Genomic DNA, 19,196 nt, shown 5'->3' on the forward strand with positions numbered 1-19,196 from the left:
TAACGGCTGTAAACTATAACTGTGTAAGGTATTTTATTAACTTTGGCAACAATATCTTATTTGGAATATCATTTTTTTCCATAACTGCAGTAAGAACTTGAGTAGTTAGTGTAATACGTTCACCTCTTTCAACTCATTCGCTAGTTTGTTCATAGGAAGGATTCAAAATCTCACAATAGTGACGTAAACATAAATCACAAGAAATTCCCTACTGTGGCAAAATACTGAGATTGTTGTCTGTGTTTGTCATAAATTCCACTATTTTTATGTGTTTGTATGTGAGTGTTATTGAATGTAACCTTTAGATCATTCAAGCATCTGGCAAAGAAAGTTGAGAAAACTTGCTTTCTCAAGGAATTTAAATGAAGCTCCCATCTGCAGCATTGTCTCCAGAACCAACTGAGACCCACTCGTCATCAGTTGAGTCAAATGCTTCAACTAGAGACTTCAAAGGTTCTGCAAGAGGCTAGGTTGTGACTTTCTTGTTTTGTATCACAGTACTGATAACCGTAAACTGCCCCAAAAAGTGTCACAAGTGCACATAAGAAGCTGTTATTCTGGTAGCTGACATTCGTATGGGCAGCACAATAACAATTTTTGATTAAGCAACTCTCCATCCAATCAGATAATTTAAGCTGGGTGAGACACCCAAGTATTAATGTAAGATCCAAAAAAATGCACCTGACAGATGTTCAGCTTCAAACTATCTGGCAAAAGTAGTTTCCACAGAAAGCATTTAGTATTGTTTCACAGGATGTCTTGTGATGCCTACCAATTGCAAAAATGTAATTATTTGAACTGACTGTTGAATAATTAGCCTTCGCTGATGCTGACAGTATGAGTGGGGAACTTCCATACTATTAAACTGAAGTTTTCCAAACGTTTTTGGTAGCATGTGGAGGCGAGTCCGGGTTCTCGACTGTCGATAGAAGGGTCCAAGTATAATCTTAATAATCAATCTTGCCCAAACAATATCATCACTGGCTACGAACTCCAAGCCATAATCCACATCCAACAATATGAAAATCCACTGCATATTGAGGGAACAGCTACAGAAAATGGATGTACTCAATTCATTACTGTGGACTAGAGTGCCATATCCACCGAGACAGAAATTTAATCAGTGTGCAAGATGGTTTGAATAAGACTTACCATCAATAGTGTCACTGAAAGAAAACCTCAGCTTGCAACTGCTAATATATATATATATATATATATATATATATATATATATATATATATATATATATATATATATATATATATATATATATATATATATATATAAAGAAAGATGATGAGACTTACCAAACAAAAGCGCTGGCAGGTCGATAGACACACAAACAAACACAAATATACACACAAAATTCAAGCTTTCGCAACAAACTGTTGCCTCATCAGGAAAGAGGGAAGGAGAGGGAAAGACGAAAGGATGTGGGTTTTAAGGGAGAGGGTAAGGAGTCATTCCAATCCCGGGAGCAGAAAGACTTACCTTAGGGGGAAAAAAGGACAGGTATACACTCGCACACACACACATATCCATCCACACATACAGACACAAGCAGACATATTTAAAGACAAAGAGTTTGGGCAGAGATGTCAGTCGAGGTGGAAGAGTAGAGGCAAAGAAGTTCTTTGCCTCTACTCTTCCACCTCGACTGACATCTCTGCCCAAACTCTTTGTCTTTAAATATGTCTGCTTGTGTCTGTATGTGTGGATGGATATGTGTGTGTGTGCGAGTGTATACCTGTCCTTTTTTCCCCCTAAGGTAAGTCTTTCTGCTCCCGGGATTGGAATGACTCCTTACCCTCTCCCTTAAAACCCACATCCTTTCGTCTTTCCCTCTCCTTCCCTCTTTCCTGATGAGGCAACAGTTTGTTGCGAAAGCTTGAATTTTGTGTGTATATTTGTGTTTGTTTGTGTGTCTATCGACCTGCCAGCGCTTTTGTTTGGTAAGTCTCATCATCTTTCTTTTTAGATATATTTTTTCCACGTGGAATGTTTCCCTCTGTTATATATATATATATATATATATATATATATATATATATATATATATATATATATATATATATATAAAGGAATATGCTATACTCAAGAATGCTTCCTCGAAGATCAGTAGAAAATCTGGAAATTGTTGATTTCAACCCCATAAATGAGTAGACGCAGATATGGACCCAAGAACCTCAACCAGAAGTTCACAGTACATTACAGCTATCTCAGCTGGCTCTGAACTACCATGCAAGATGTGTTCAACCCTAAATCTGATCAGGGCCAGCCACAAAAATTTCGTGATTCACATCACAACTAGAAAACAATATCTTCACCACGGGATGACACAGCTGCTGAAAGACAAATAATGAATAACATCACACAACACTAAAACCTGACTGCATAAGGGGGACATCTATATGATTTTCTGATCATGACACCAGCTGCAGCTGATTATATCAAAAATTCAGATGTCCATCAGTCAATATTGTGATATTTTCACCACCACCACTACCACCACCACCACCACCACCAATTGTGACTTATGATATTTTTTTATGTTTCACATTGTGTTTTGAAGTCCCTATCCATTTTTGGAGTGTAGTATTGTTAAATTACAAGACATTTTGCGGTGTATGCTATGTTGTAAATAAACATTAACATGTTAATATTCGCACCTCAACATATTCTTATTTAATAAGTAAAAGAATAGGTGCTTGAAGGTACTGCATTTTCCATAAAGAAAACTTTATGTTCTGAAAAGGGGTAATCTTACAGTCAAATTTACAAATCCATAGCAGAAGCACATAGAGTTACATCTTATGACACAACCCTAATACAACAAGTGATGTTTCAAATTTTTACAATTAAAATATGAAGAGAACAAAACGAAAACTTACAAGTAGGAAATCCTACTAAAACTTACCTCTAAAACTCTTGTGTCAAAGCCCTCAAAAGTATCTGCAAAGAAACACAAACACAAATTAGACCCCAATAAATAAAACTATGAAAGAGCACTACAAACTCAATACTGTGTTTGTTTATATATCTGTAAATGTTTCATTTAGCATACTGCTCTATTTCTATCATTACATGGCCTGAGAAATGGAAAAAATGTGAAGATCATTCTTTCTACGCATTACACAGCCTGTTTATCATGAATATGATCCATGGAGCATGTAACTAACTTTTTTAACAAATCACCATACACAAAAATATTATAATGTTGAAGTATTTTCTACTCTTATTCCTAATACAAAATCATAAAACAGAATAAAAAAAGAATACAACTCAAACCACATAGAAACAGATATCATTAATTTTCCAGTGTTCTGGATTTAAGAATGGAAGAAAGATGGAGGGCAACCTATAACTGTGTCAGTCAATCAGATGGATTCACACACACACACACACACACACACACACACACACACACAGAGAGAGAGAGAGAGAGAGAGAGAGAGAGCACAATGAAGGTTTAATAAAGTCATGTAATAACAGAAACAAAAAGCATCGAACAAGTGTCTGTTCCTCAAGGCCCTCTAAAGAAAATGGATCTATTTGCTACGATATTCTTAGCCCCTAATAGATAGGTACTGCTACAAGTCACTTCTCAAAAGACATTTAAATATAGTTGATATACTGGACCTAATCAACTCAGTTGAGTCTAGCATACTTCATGTGTATTTTAATGTTTTGAAAGTGAAAAAAGACCAGATGTGCGAAAAATTAGTAAATATTGTGGATATTTCTGCATTAAAATTTTCACTTCAGCCAGGAACAATTGGTGCATTGTTGTTTCTCAACAGGAAAAAAATCGAAAGTGGTGGAGAGGTCTGATCAAACTTGTTGGACTTGGACTAAAAAGCATTTTAAAATTTGCCAGCAAATTGCCTTATTTACTTCCAACCAAGAGGTGCAAATTCTTTGTGAAGAATGCCATGCTACTGGAAAAATGCGAGAAAATTATTGCTACTGGCATCATCTTCACATTTCTTTTGAGAGCACAGTTTCATTTGGAATCTGACATTTTGTTTCATGATACAAGCAAAGCATCAGCTCTCAACGTCAGTAACAGCTTTGCCTAAAATGATTGTATCATGGCCTGTCATGGACCAGTTAAAACTTTTCAGCACTTCTATTATACTCTCCTGCCAATCTGTGATGGATTGTGCCACCCACCTCTGTAGAAAACCAATGTCTCTTAAGCCTGAACTGGACTGGTATGACTACCAACCAGCTGTCCACAAGAATGAACAGCCACTGCCAAACTGTGGCCAAGAACAAAGTATACCACCTGGTGGCAAGACATACAGCTGAACGCAACATACTGTCCCTACACCCTCCCCACCCAACGGTTTCCCCCCCTGACCTATGACCTCCTACCCATTCTTATCTCCCACCCTCTGGTTGCTGCCCTCTGCCAATGTATCTGCCCATCTTTCCCCACTTATCTCCTTTTTCATTCTGTTTTGCCTACCACCCTGCTTTACAACCTCCTGCCTCCTGACACTGTACCTGTTGGCATTCTAGTCCTTCCCCACCTTGCCAGACAGTCTCCTCCCCCAGACAAACACCCCCCCCCCCTGCCCCTGCCATACACTGCTATCCCTTCCCTGATGATGATGATGATGATGATGAGTTGGGTTGAGGGGGCGCTCGACACCATGCTCATCAGCGCCCTGACGTAGAGTCAACATGAAATCTCATGGGTGGGGACGAAGGCTGTCCCCACACGCAGAGCAGTTTATAATGTGCTAAAGTCTGCCGCCCTTCCCCACCAGTTTAGGGATGAGGCCTGATAGTTCACAAAATTTCAATACTCTGTTAACACCGGTATCGGTATCTGCGAGGACGGTGGGCAGATCTCCAGCAAGACCAAGGGCTGCCCTATTATCAGTATACAGGACACACGTAGCCACAATATGTTGAACTGAAAGCGGCACGCCACAAACTTCGCAGAAAGGTGGATCCTCCTCACAGAGGAGGAAGCCATCAGTGAAAGGGATATGCCCAGTGCGCAATCGGCTAAGCAAAACCTCCTTCCAGCGGCAAGGCTGACACGAGGTCTGCGAAGCTTTTGTGGTTGGTTTGAGCAACCGCAGTTTGTTGTCCGACACCTGCAACCATTCAGTATCCCACTGACATATGGTGCATCTGTCAGAAAATGATATAACGGCGTGCAATGGGATGGGACATTGATGGACGGCACCATTCCAATATGCTTCCCTGGCAGCTTTATCAGCCATGTTGTTACCATGTATCCCAATGTGGCCAGTTACGCAGCAAAAGATCACATCCTTGCCACGGTGTTGGAGCCGCTGTAAGCAGTCATGGATGAGCTGAATCAGCGGGTCTACGGAATACATTTGGTGAAGCGCTTGCAGTGCACTAAGGGAGTCGGAACAGACAAGAAAACTCGCACGGTGATGTCTGTAAACCCTCTCCAGTGCCATTAAAATGCCCTATAACTCCGCATCATAATTTGTAAATTGTTCTGGAAGACGCACTTTGAAAACCCTATCAGGGAAAACCACAGAACTACCAAGAGCATTCCCCTGCTGGGATCCATCTGCATAAATAACGATAAAACTATGGTACATACTTAAAATAGACGAAAACAAATCTGTAAAAACCATATCTGGAGTACAATTTTTCGAGTGCTGCGTCAAGCTTAAAATCACTTTGGGTCTCTGAAGACACCAAGACGGCAGTGTGTTCCATCCCTGGGTGTGTATTTTTGTGTCCAAGAGATCCAGATCCTTGAGGCAGGCCGTGGCACACATACCAAATGGCTGGGTCGCTCGGTACCGATTCCTGAACACTCGTTCGAAGGCGGGTTGAATCACTGTACTAAATGCCAACGACTGGGGTGACAATAAGATTTTCAGTGCCTGTTTGAGCCAGAAGGATACGTCACTGAATCCAGAGTGGTGGTTCACCAGCCTCTGCACAGACACTGAACTGGGCTGGTCCGAAAGGCTCCAGTCGATATCCGAACGCCCGCATGGTGGACAGCATCTAGCATCCGGAGGTAGGAAGGACGGGCCGATCCATAGACCATGCTGTCATAGTCTAAGCATGATCGAACAAATGCCCTATAAAACTGTAGGAGGCAGGACCTGTCAGCTCCCCAAGTTTTTCCGCCAAGGCATTTCAAATGTTCAACAACCGGAAGCCCTTTGTTCATAGATCTTTCAGGTGTGGGAGCCATGTTAATTTTGAGGCAAATAATAAACCCAAAATGTGCACTGTGTCTTGAAAAAGTAAAATACGGTCCCCCATTGTAAGCTCTGGTTGGTTAAAACTCCAATGAGCACGATTAAAATTGACACACAGTCTTCTCAGATGAGAACCGAAAACCAGTTGTCTGGGCCCAGGTTTCCAGCCTCCTAATGGTCAGTTGTAGCTGCCTCGTTGTCGTCTTAAGATCAGAGGAACAGTAGAAGATTGCAAAGTCATCCACACACAAAGAGCATTTGACAGGGCTCCTGACTGCAGAGGAAATGCCATTGATAGCGATGGCAAACAATGTGACACTGAGGACACTGCCCAGGGGCACACCATTTTCCTGAACATAGCAATCAGACATGGCATTGCCAATGCGATAATGAAAACGCTTCTGCTCGAGAAAGGATTGGATCGAAAGTGGCAGGCATCCACGTAGTTCCCATTCATGAAGTTAGCGAAGGATGTTGTACCTCCAAGTAGTGTCGTATGCTTTTTCGAGCTCAAAAAACACACAAACTAAATGGTTACGGTGTAAGAAGGACTCCTGTATTGCCATCTCCAGTAGAATTAAGTTGTCAAGAATGGAACGGTAGCACCTGAAACCACACTGGGAGCGGCTCAGGTAACCTCGGGATTCAAGCAGCCAGACAAGGCGGCAGTTGACCATGTGTTCAAGAGACTTACCCATACAACTAGTAAGGACGACACTCCAACAACTGTTAGGGGCGCTACAGTCCTTACCTGGTTTCCAGAATGGAATTAAGATTTCCACTTTCCAAGCCATGGGGTACTGTCCATCAAACCAAATCTGATCGAAACAAGAGAGGAGCTGACCTTTCACTTGAGGGCACAGATGACGAAGCATGGTGTAATGGATCTCATCAGGTTCTGGAGCAGTGTGTCTGGCTGCAGATAAAGCTGATTCCAGTTCCCACAATATCCCTTCCCTGTCCCCTCCAGATTACTGCTTCCATCTCATGCGATAGTTGTATTCTGGCCTGAGCTGTGGGAGGTGGCGGTCATATGCGCATGAGGTGTGCTTGATTGTGTAAATGAATGGTGTGTGTTTCTCTTTTACTGATGAAGGCTGTGGCTGAAAACTTTATGAGTATTTTAATTGTGCCTGTCTGCAATTTAACATTAATCTTTACAGGAAGTAGCAATCTATCTTTTCTTACATTGTTGTTATTTCAAAGGAAGTAACAGAAATAGCTCATGCAGAAAAAAAAGAGAGAGAATTTAAACTTAACATCTAGGAATATAGAATTTTCATCATTTACTCACATTAGCAATGAAAATAATTGAATAAAGAAAAAGATGCAATAACACGAGTCAGCTACTTCCAAATCCAATTATGCAAACTTATGCCTTTTCATTGCTACAACATTTCTGTTGCAGCCTTACAAAAACTGTTGCCTATGATACACGGAACAGAACAGCGTATGAAATATCTTACGCAGTACACATTGTGAAACATTCAGATGCAGTCTGATTGTATATTGTTCATTTTTTTCTGTTTGGTTGCATGTACAAAATGCAGAAATATTTTTCATCAAAAGGTGTCAAATTGTATCTAAAAACCAAAATTTGCAGCTTTACTGTCACAAACTCATCTACAACACTCATTTCCATAGCAGACAACCAGGGTATATACTACGCATTTATTATCCAGAATGAGATTTTCACTCAGCAGTGAAGTGTGCACTGATATGAAACTCCCTGACAGATTAAAACTGTGTGCCGAACCGAGACTCGAAATCAGGACCTTTGCCTTTCACGGGCAAGTGCTCTACCATCTGAGCTCCCAAGCACGACTCACGACCCGCCCTCACAGCTTCAATTCTACATCTATCTACATCTACATCCATAATCTGCAATCCACCTAACGGTGTGTGGCGGAAGGAACGTTGAGTACCTCTATCGGTTCTCCCTTCTATTCCAGTCTCGTATTGTTCGTGGAAAGAAGGATTGTCGGTATGCTTCTGTGTGGGCTCTAATCTTTCTGATTTTATCCTCATGGTCTCTTCGTGAGATATACGTAGGAGGGAGCAATATACTGCTTGACTCTTCGGTGAAGGTATGTTCTCGAAACTTCAGCAAAAGCCTGTACTGAGCTACTGAGCGTCTCTCCTGCAGAGTCTTCCACTGCAGTTTATCTATCATCTCTGTAACGCTTTCGTGATTACTAAATGATCCTGTAACGAAGCGCGCTGCTCTCCGTTGGATCTTCCCTATCTCTTCTATCAACCCTATCTGGTATGGATCCCACACTGGTGAGCAGTATTCAAGCAGTGGGCGAACAAGCGTACTGTAACCTACTTCCTTTATTTTCGGATTGCATTTCCTTAGGATTCTTCCAATGAATCTCAGTCTGGCATCTGCTTTACCAACAATCAACTTTATATGATAATTCCATTTTAAATCACTCCTAATGCATACTCCCAGATAATTTACGGATGCTGACCTGCTATTTTGTAGCTAAATGATAAGGGATCTATCTTTCTATGTATTCGCAGCACATTACACTTGTCTACATTGAGATTCAATTGCCATTCCCTGCACCATGCATCAATTCGCTGCAGATCCTCCTGCATTTCAGTACAATTTTCCATTGTTACAACCTCTCGATATACCACAACATCATCCACAAAAAGCCTCAGTGAACTTCCGATGTTATCTACAAGGTCATTTATATATATTGTGAACAGCAACGGTCCTACGACACTCACCTGCGGCACACCTGAAATCACTCTTACTTCTTAAGACTTCTCTCCATTGACAATGACATGCTGCGTTCTGTTATCTAAGAACTCTTCAATCCAATCACACAATTGGTCTGATAGTCAATATGCTCTTACTTTGTTCATTAAACGACTGTGGGGAACTGTATCGAATGCCTTGCGGAAGTCAAGAAACATGGAATCTACCTGGGAACCCGTGTCTATGGCCCTCTGAGTCTTGTGGACAAATAGTGCGAGCTGTTTTTCACACGACCGTCTTTTTCGAAACCCATGCCGATTCCTACAGTGTAGATTTCTAGTCTCCAGAAAAGTCATTATACTCGAACATGATACGTGTTCCAAAATTCTACAACTGATTGACATTAGAGATATATGTCTATAGTTCTGCATATCTGTTCGATGTCCCTTCTTGAAAACGGGGATGACCTGTGCCCTTTTCCAATCCTTTGGAACGCTACGCTCTTCTAGAGACCAACGGTACACCGCTGCAAGAAGAGGGGCAAGTTCCTTCGCGTACTCTGTGTAAAATCAAACTGGTATCCCATCAGGTCCAGCGGCCTTTCCTCTTTTGAGCGATTTTAATTGTTTCTCTATCCCTCTGTCGTCTATTTCGATATCTACCATTTTGTCATCTGTGTGACAATCTAGAGAAGGAACTACAGTGCAGTCTTCCTCTGTGAAACAGCTTTCGAAAAAGACATTTAGTATTTCGGTCTTTAGTCTATCATCCTCTGTTTCAGTACCATTTTGGTCACAGAGTGTCTGAACATTTTGTTTTGATCCACCTACCGCTTTGACATAAGACCAAAATTTCTTCGGATTTTCTGCCAAGTCAGTACACAGAACTTTACTTTCGAATTCATTGAACGCCTCTCGCATAGCCCTCCTCACACTACATTTCGCTTCGCGTAATTTTTGTTTGTCTGCAAGGCTTTGGCTATGTTTATGTTTGCTGTGAAGTTTCCTTTGCTACAGCAGCAGTTTTCTAACTCTGTTGTTGTACCACGGTGGCTCTTTTCCATCTCTTACGATCTTGCTTGGCACATACTCATCTAACGCATATTGTACGATGGTTTTAACTTTGTCCACTGATCCTCAACACTATCTGTACTTGAGACAAAACTTTTGTGTGGAGTCATCAGGTACTCTGTAATCTGCTTTTTGTCACTTTTGCTAAACAGAAAAATCGTCCTACCGTTTTTAATATTTCTATTTACGGCTGAAATCATCGATGCAGTAACCACTTTATGATCGCTGATTCCCTGTTCTGCGTTAACTGTTTCAAATAGTTTGGGTCTGTTTGTCACCAGAAGGTCTAATATGTTATCGCCACGAGTCGGTTCTCTGTTTAACTGCTCAAGGTAGTTTTCAGATAAAGCACTTAAAAAAATTTCACTGGATTCTTTGTCCCTGCCACCCGTTATGAACGTCTGAGTCTCCCAGTCTATATCCGGCAAATGAAAATCTCCACCCAGAACTATAACATGGTGGGGAAATCTACTCGAAATATTTTCCAAATTATCCTTCAGGTGCTCAGCCACAACAGCTGCTGAGCTAGGGGGCCTATAGAGACATCCAATTGCCATGTCTGAGCCTGCTTTAACTGTGACCTTCACCCAAATTATTTCACGTGTCGGATCTCCGTCAATTTCCTTCGATACTATTGCACTTCTTATCACTATAAACACACCTCCCCCTTCACTGCCCAGCCTGTCTCTGCGGTATACATTCCAATCTGAGTTTAGGATTTCGTTACTGTTTACGTCTGGTTTCAGCCAACTTTCTGTCCCTAGTACTATATGGGCATTGTGCCCATTTATTAATGAGAGCAGTTCTGGGACCTTTCTGCCAGTACCTCGTCTCCTACCTTCCAAATTTCACAGAAGCTCCTCTGTGAACCTTGCAGAATTAGCACCCCCTAGAAGAAAGGATATCGCGAAGACATGGCTTCGCCACAACCTTAGGGATGTTTCCAGAGTGAGATTTACACTCTGCAGCAGAGTGTGCACTGATATGAAACTTCCTGGCAGATTAAAACTATGAAAGGCAAAGGTCCCGAGTTTGAGTCTTTGTCTGGCACACAGTTTTAATATGCCAGGAAGTTTCAAGATTTATTATGTTTTAAAGTATACATATGTTTCTTTTGTAACTACAAGAAATACGTTCTGTTTGTATTTCATGTAATAAACTGGTAAGATATGATGTCTGTGCGGACTGAGCTGTGCCATGTGCCTTGTCACCATCTGCAAATGTACCGAATACCATTGCTCCCCAGGGAAGCAGACTTATATTGTCCACAGACATTGCTATCATTATTAAAATTTGAACTACTATTTTCTAATGATGGTGTAGAAGGGTGATTACTCTGATCTTGTTGAGTGTTGATCAGATTTACGATGATGTGAAAAAAATATGTATGTTCATTGCAAATTGGAGTCGGGAGGTTTGACAGATGGAAGGGAGAGGAGGGGGGGGGGGGGGTAGCGTTAAAGGAGAGAAGTAAAAAGACGGGGTATGTTGGTGGAATAGAGGGCTGTGTAGTGTTGGAAAGGGGCTAGATGGTTAAGGACAATGACAAACAAAGGTTGGGGCCACAAGGGTTACAGGAATGTAGGATATTCTGCAGGGAGAGTTCCCAGCTTTGCAATTCCCAAAGCTGGTGTTGGTGGTAAGGACCCAGATAGCATAGGCTGTGAAGCAGTCATTGAAATGAAGAATGTCATGTTCAGCAGCGTGCTCAGCAACACAGTCGTCCTGTTGTTTCTTGGTCACAGTTTGTCAGTGGCCCTTCATGCAGACAGACAGCTTGTTAGTTCTCATGCCCATATAGAATGAAGCACAGTGGTTGCAGCTTAGCTTGTAGATCACATGACCGGTTTCACAGGTATCTCTACCTTTGATGCAATAGATGATGTTTGTGATCGGACTGGAGTAGGTGGTGATGGGAGGATGTATGGGACAGGTCTTGCATCTAGGTCTATTACAGGGATATGAGCTATGAGGCAAGTGGTTGGGAGCAGGGATTGTGTAGGGACAGAAAGGGATATTGTGTAGGTTCAGTAGAAAGCGGAATACCACTGTGTGATGGGTGGGGAGGATAGTGAGTAGGACATTTCCCATTTCAGGGCATGATAAGAGATAGTCGAAACCCTGACCGAGAATGTAATTCAGCTGTTCAAGTCCTGGATGACAGAGTCACGAGGGGAATGCTCCTCTGTGGACAGACAGTGGGACTTTGGAAGGTGGTGGGTGTCTGGAAAGATAAGACATGGGAGATCTGTTTCTGTACAAGATTGGGAGGGTAATTACGGTCTGTAAAGACCTCAGTGAGACACTCAGTATATTTTGAGAGGCACCACTTGTCACTACAGAAGTGACGGACACCAGGTCAAGCAAATGAGGCGAAGGTGTTGACATTCTGGAGGATTGTGGATAGGATGTCCTCACCCTCAATCTAGATCACAAAGATATCACCAATGGATCTGAACCGGGAAAGGGGTTTGGGATTTTGGATGTTTAGGTAGGATTCCTCGAGATGGACCATGAACAGGTTGGCATAGGATGGTGCCATGCAGGTGCCCATAGCCATACTCCAGATTTGTTTGTAGGTAATGCCTTTAAAGGAAAAGTAACTCTGGGCGAGGACATAGTTGGTCATAGTGACTATGTAGGCGGTTGTTGGTTTGGAATCTGTCGGGGGTTGGGAAACAGTGTTCAATAGTAGTAAGACGATGGGCATCAGCGTTGTTAGTGTAAAAGGGGTGGCATCAACAGTGATGAGCAGGGCACTATGTGGTAAAGAAAAAGGAACTGTGGAGAGTATGTGGAGGAAATAGTTGGTATCTTTTATGTACGAAGATAGGTTATGGCTAACAGTGGGGCAAAAGGTAAGGCCTTTGGAAAGGACTGATATTTCTGTGGGGCTATGGCTTTTGGAGGGAGGGTTCATGACTGTGTTTCAGGTATAAGGGAGCAGAGTTTTTCTCAGTGAAACCACAATGGGGCATCCTGGGTGACTGGGTTTATGGACTTTAGGAAGCATGTAGAAGATAGGAGTGGTAGGGGTGAGGAGAGAGATGGACTCTGGGGAGAGGTTCTGCAATGGGCCTAAGGATTTGAGGAGAGACTGGAGATCCTGCTAGATTTCTTGAAGGGGGTCACTGTGGCAGGGTTTGTAGATGGATGAGTCAGACAGCTGGTGGAGTCCTTCTACCATGTAATCCTTGCGGTTCAAAACAACAGTGGTGGAGCCTTTATCTGAAGGTAGGGTTAGAAGGTCGGGATCAGTTTTTAGGTGGTGGATTGCAGTTCTTTCTGCAGGTGTAATGTGAGGTTGCATGTTGAGGTACTTGGGGAATGATGGTGAGACAAGGTTCGAGGTTAAGAACTTTTGGAAAATTAACATGGGGTGATTTGGGAGCAGTGGGGGTGGATCAGAGTTGGATAGAGGAGTGAACTGAGTCAGGCAGGGTTCGACATTGGTCTCTGGTTGAATCTGATTGGTACAGTTGGTGGCGAAAAAGTGTTTCCACTGTAGGGACCTGGAGCAGGAGAGAAGGTCTTTAACATTCCTGCATGACATAATTTGGGAGTGGGGAAAAAGGTAAGGCCTTTGGAAAGGATTGATATTTCTGTGGGGCTATGGCCTTTGGAGGGTAGGTTCATGACTGGTTTCAGGTCTGTTTAGTTTCTGCATTCTGCGTAATGGTGGGAGTGAGTTTAGGAGGGTTGGGTAAATGTACTAGGTGTGCAAGACAGAGTTTGTCAGCTATGAGGGCATGTGGGGGATTTTAGGAGGTTGTCGTAGAAGTGGTGGACAGTGGTAGCCCAAGGTGGGAGTACGAAGTGAGCAGGTTGGAGAGTTTTTTGAGGTGGTATTATGCATGTTCCTCTAGTTCCTGAAGGGCAAGAGTTTCAAAGTGTATTATTGAATCCAGGAATTTGGAATTGCATAGCAGGAGGATTTTACGGATATAGAGAAGGTATTGGAAGGAGGTTTGGGCCAAATTGATATTGTTTTGAAGGACAATGTTGGTAAGGGCTACGGATTGGCAGCATCTGAACAAATGGAGGTCATTGTGGAAAGAAGGGTGGCAGCCAGAGAAAATTAATTTTATGGTATGGCCAGTAGGTGGGGATTGCCATGAGCCAAGCTACAACGTAGATACAGTATGTGGGACTGGGTTCTGGCTAGAGATAAGGAAACTTTTCTGTGTTGATGCAGATGGAAGAAGCAAGACACCATGGTGGTGGAAAAACTGTAAATAACTTACAATTACAACGAAAAAATTTGCAAAAATACACCCAAAAATAAGGGGGAAAAGCCATTAAAGGATGAAATAAGGGGGGGGGGGGAAAGATTAAATTTCAGGCAGTACATCAAAAATGAAAGGTAAAAACTAACTGAGATTGTCACGAAGGCACGATGAGATCAAAGAAAAAATATAGATAAAAACATTTTTAATGTGGGTTTCAGGTCTGTGGGTGGAGAATTGTGAAGAAGGGGAACGGCAGATGTGAATGGATCAGGTGAAATTAGTAGCTGCAAACTGGAATAGAGAGAAGGAGTGGAGGGTGGGACGGGTTGGTAGGATGAGATACAAGATTGTGTGACACAGGAAAGGTGTGGGAAATGACACGTAAAAATATGGGAGAGTGACGCAGGGAGAGTGACCAATTTGAAAGTAAAGGATTAATGTGTATAGGAGTAATGTGGGACGTAAGATGCTGGTGTTGTAGCAGTGTGTTGTGAGCAGTCAAGATAGTTGACACAGTGTAGCTTGTAAGTAGAGTGTGCAGTACTGTTTGTAAGGTAGCATGAGAATCACAGGAAATAAGAGGAAAAAGGACGGACACTGAGTATAGTAATCCTTAGAAAATAGTTGTTGTTGTTGTTGTTGTTGTGGTCTTCAGTCCTGAGACTAGTTTGATGCAGTTCTCCATGCTGCTCTATCCTGTGCAAGCTTCTTCATCTCCCAGTACCTACTGCAACCTACATCCTACTGAATCTGCTTAGTGTATTCATCTCTTGGTCTCCCTCTACGATTTTTAACCTCCACGCTGCCCTCCAATGCTAAATTTGTGATCCCTTGATGCCTCAAAACATGTCCTACCAACCGATCCCTTCTTCTAGTCAAGTTGTGCCACAAACTTCTCTTCTCCCCAATCCTATTCAATACCTCCTCATTAGTTACGTGATGTACCCACCTTATCTTCAGCATTCTTCTGTAGCACCACATTTCGAAAGCTTCTATTCCCTTCTTGTCCAAACTAGTTATCGTCCATGTTTCACTTCCATACATGGCTACACTCCATACAAATACTTTCAGAAACGACCTCCTGACACTCAAATCTATACTCGACGTTGACAAATTTCTCTTCTTCAGAAACGATTTCCTTGCCATTGCCAGTCTACATTTCATATCCTCTCTACTTCGACCATCATCAGTTATTTTACTCCCTAAATAGCAAAACTCCTTTACTACTTTAAGTGTCTCATTTCCTAATCTAATTCCCTCAGCATCACCCGATTTAATTTGACTACATTCCATTATCCTCGTTTTGCTTTTGTTGGTGTTCACCTTATATCCTCCTTTCAAGACACTGTCCATTCCGTTCAACTGCTCTTCCAAGTCCTTTGCTGTCTCTGACAGAATTACAATGTCATCGGCGAACCTCAAAGTTTTTATTCCTTTTCCATGGATTTTAATACCTACTCCAAATTTTTCTTTTGTTTCCTTTACTGCTTGCTCAATATACAGATTGAATAACATAGGGGAGAGGCTACAACCCTGTCTCACTCCTTTCCCAAACACTGCTTCCCTTTCATGCCCCTCGACTCTTATAACTGCCATCTGGTTTCTGCACAAATTGTAAATAGCCTTTCGCTCCCTGTATTTTACCCCTGCCACCTTCAGAATTTGAAAGAGAGTATTCCAGTTAACATTGTCAAAAGCTTTCTCTAAGTCTACAAATGCTAGAAACGTAGGTTTGCCTTTCCTTAATCTTTCTTCTAAGATAAGTCGTAAGGTTAGTATTGCCTCACGTGTTCCAACATTTCTACTGAATCCAAACTGATCTTCCCCGAGGTCCGCTTCTACCAGTTTTCCCACTCGTCTGTAAAGAATTCGCGTTAGTATTTTGCAGCTGTGACTTATTAAACTGATAGTTCGGTAATTTTCACATCTGTCAACACCTGCTTTCTTTGGGATTGGAATTATTATATTCTTCTTGAAGTCCGAGGGTATTTCGCCTGTCTCATACATCTTGCTCACCAGATGGTAGAGTTTTGTCATGACTGGCTCTCCCAAGGCCATCAGTAGTTCTAATGGAATGTTGTCTACTCCCGGGGCCTTGTTTCGACTCAGGTCATTCAGTGCTCTGTCAAACTCTTCACACAGTATCTTATCTCCCATTTTGTCTTCATCTACATCCTCTTCCATTTCCATAATATTGTCCTCAAGCACATCGCCCTTGTATAAACCCTCTATATACTCCTTCCGCCTTTCTGCCTTCCCTTCTTTTGCTTAGAACTGGGTTGCCATCTGAGTTCTTGATATTCATACAAGTGGTTCTCTTCTCTCCAAAGGTCTCTTTAATTTTCCTGTAGGCAGTAACTATCTTACCCCTAGTGAGACAAGCCTCTACATCCTTACACTTGTCCTCTAGCCATCCCTGCTTAGTCATTTTGCACTTCCTGTCGATCTCATTTGTGAGACATTTGTATTCCTTTTTGCCTGCTTCATTTACTGCATTTTTATATTTTCCCCTTTCATCAATTAAATTCAATATTTCTTCTGTTACCCAAGGATTTCTATTAGCTCTCGTCTTTTTACCTACTTGATCGTCTGCTGCCTTCACTACTTCATCCCTCAGAGCTACCCATTCTTCTTCTACTGTATTTCTTTCCCCCATTCCTGTCAATTGTTCCCTTATGCTCTCCCTGAAACTCTCTACAACCTCTGTTTCTTTCAGTTTATCCAGGTCCCATCTCCTTAAATTCCCACCTTTTTGGAGTTTCTTCAGTTTCAATCTGCAGTTCATAACCAATAGATTGTGGTCAGAATCCACATCTGCCCCTGGAAATGTCTTACAATTTAAAACCTGGTTCCTAAATCTCTGTCATACCATTATATAATTTATCTGATACCTTTTAGTATCTCCAGGATTCTTCCAGGTATACAACCTTCTTTTATGATTCTTGAACCAAGTGTTAGCTATGATTAAGTCATGCTCTGTGCAAAATTTTACAAGGCGGCTTCCTCTTTCATTTCTTCCCCCCAATCCAAATTCACCTACTATGTTTCCTTCTCTCCCTTCCTTTTCCTACTGACAAATTCCAGTCACCCATGACTATTAAATTTTCGTCTCCCTTCACTACCTGAATAATTTCTTTTATCTCATCATACATTTCATCAATTTCTTCGTCATCTGCAGAGCTAGTTGGCATATAAACTTGTACTACTGTAGTAGGCATGGGCTTTCTGTCTATCTTGGCCACAATAATGCGTTCACTATGCTGTTTGTAGTAGATTACATGCACTACTATTTATTTTCTTCATTATTAAACCTACTCCTGCATTACCCCTATTTGATTTTGTATTTATAACCCTGTAATCACCTGACCAAAAGTCTTGTTCCTCCTGCCACCGAACTTCACTAATTCCCACTATATCTAACTTTAACCTATCCATTTCCCTTTTTAAATTTTCTCACCTACCTGCCCGATTAAGGGATCTGACATTCCACGCTCCGATCCGTAGAACGCCAGTTTTCTTTCTCCTGATAACGACGTCCTCGAGTAGTCCCCGCCCGGAGATCCGAATGGAGGACTATTTTACCTCCGGAATATTTTACCCAAGAGGAAGCCATCATCATTTAATCATACAGTAAAGCTGCATTTCCTCGGGAAAAATTATGGTTGTAGTTTCCCCTTGCTTTCAGCTGTTCGCAGTACCAGCACAGCAAGGCCGTTTTGGTTAATGTTACAAGGCCAGATCAGTCAATCATCCAGACTGTTGCCCCTGCAACTACTGAAAAGGCTGCTGCCCCTCTTCAGGAACCACATGTTTGTCTGGCCTCTCAACAGATACCCCTCCGTTGTGGTTGCACCTACGGTACGGCCATCTGTATTACTGAGGCACGCAAGCCTCCCCACCAACGGCAAGGTCCATGGTTCATGGGGGGGTAGAAAATAGTAACAAACGAAAACAGCACTGGGTTAACTATGGAAGAAAAGCCGTCAGGCAAAATCAAACAATGGAAAATCCAGGATGGAATGTAACAATATTATGAAAAAGGATAGTTGTTACTCAACATATAGCGGATATGATGAGTCGCAGATAGGCACAACAAAAAGATTGTCACAAAATGAGCTCTCGGTCAACACAGCCCTTGTCGAAAAAAGACAAAAACGCGCGCGCGCGCACACACACACACACACACACACACACACACACACACACACACACACACACACACACACACAAAAAGTGTCTGGCGTCTAAAGCCAGACTATCAACAGCAAGGCATGAAGGGAGAGGCAACATGGTGATGGTAAGGGGAACGCTGGGGGTAGGGAGGGGGAGGGATGGCAGGGTAGGGGTGAAGGACAATACAGTGCTGCTACTGGGAGCGTGCTGGGACAAACTGGAGAGAGGTTGAGGCAGCTCTAGGTGCAGTCATGAGGTTAGACGGAGTGTGGGGAGCGGAAAATGAGAGAAGTAAAAAGACTGGGTGTGTCGGTGGAATAGAGGGCTGTGAAGTGATGGAAAGGGAACAGCGAAGGGGCTAGATGGTTAAGGACAATGACTAATGAAGGCTGAGGACAGGAGGGTTATGGTAATGTAGGATGTATTTAGCAGGGAGAGTTCTCATATGTGCAATTCAGAAAAGCTGGTGTTGGTGGGAAGAATAGACACGGCACAGGCTGTGAAGCAGTCACTGAAATGATGAACATCGTGTTGGGCGGTGTGCTCCGCAACAGGGCTGTCCAGCTGTTTCTTGGCCACACCTTGCTGGCAGCCATTCATGCAGATGGACAGCTTGTTGGTTGTCAAGCCCACCTACAATGCAGCACAGGGTTGCAGCTTAGCTTGTAGATTACTGTTCTACTAGGAAAAATACCCAAGGGAAAGTAGAAAACGAAGACATATAGCACAATAACAGGAGAAAGGAAGAACCAGAAGGACCACAAACACTACAATGGACAAAACAGGACAAGAAAATCTCAG

The 19,196-nt window shown here is 42.4% G+C and overlaps 1 protein-coding gene across 1 annotated transcript in view; it reads right to left on the bottom strand.

Moving 5' to 3' along the window:
• The window catches only part of LOC126257563 (28S ribosomal protein S5, mitochondrial), a 104,927-nt gene that overhangs the window by 68,350 nt on the left and 17,381 nt on the right, over window positions 1-19,196 (bottom strand). The window contains exon 5 of the mRNA XM_049955573.1: window positions 2,919-2,953. Coding sequence (XP_049811530.1) covers window positions 2,919-2,953 — 35 coding nt within the window. The remainder of the gene's footprint in view (window positions 1-2,918; window positions 2,954-19,196) is intronic.

Source organism: Schistocerca nitens, chromosome 1, assembly GCF_023898315.1.
Source record: "Schistocerca nitens isolate TAMUIC-IGC-003100 chromosome 1, iqSchNite1.1, whole genome shotgun sequence".
NCBI classification, from domain to species: domain Eukaryota; kingdom Metazoa; phylum Arthropoda; class Insecta; order Orthoptera; family Acrididae; genus Schistocerca; species Schistocerca nitens.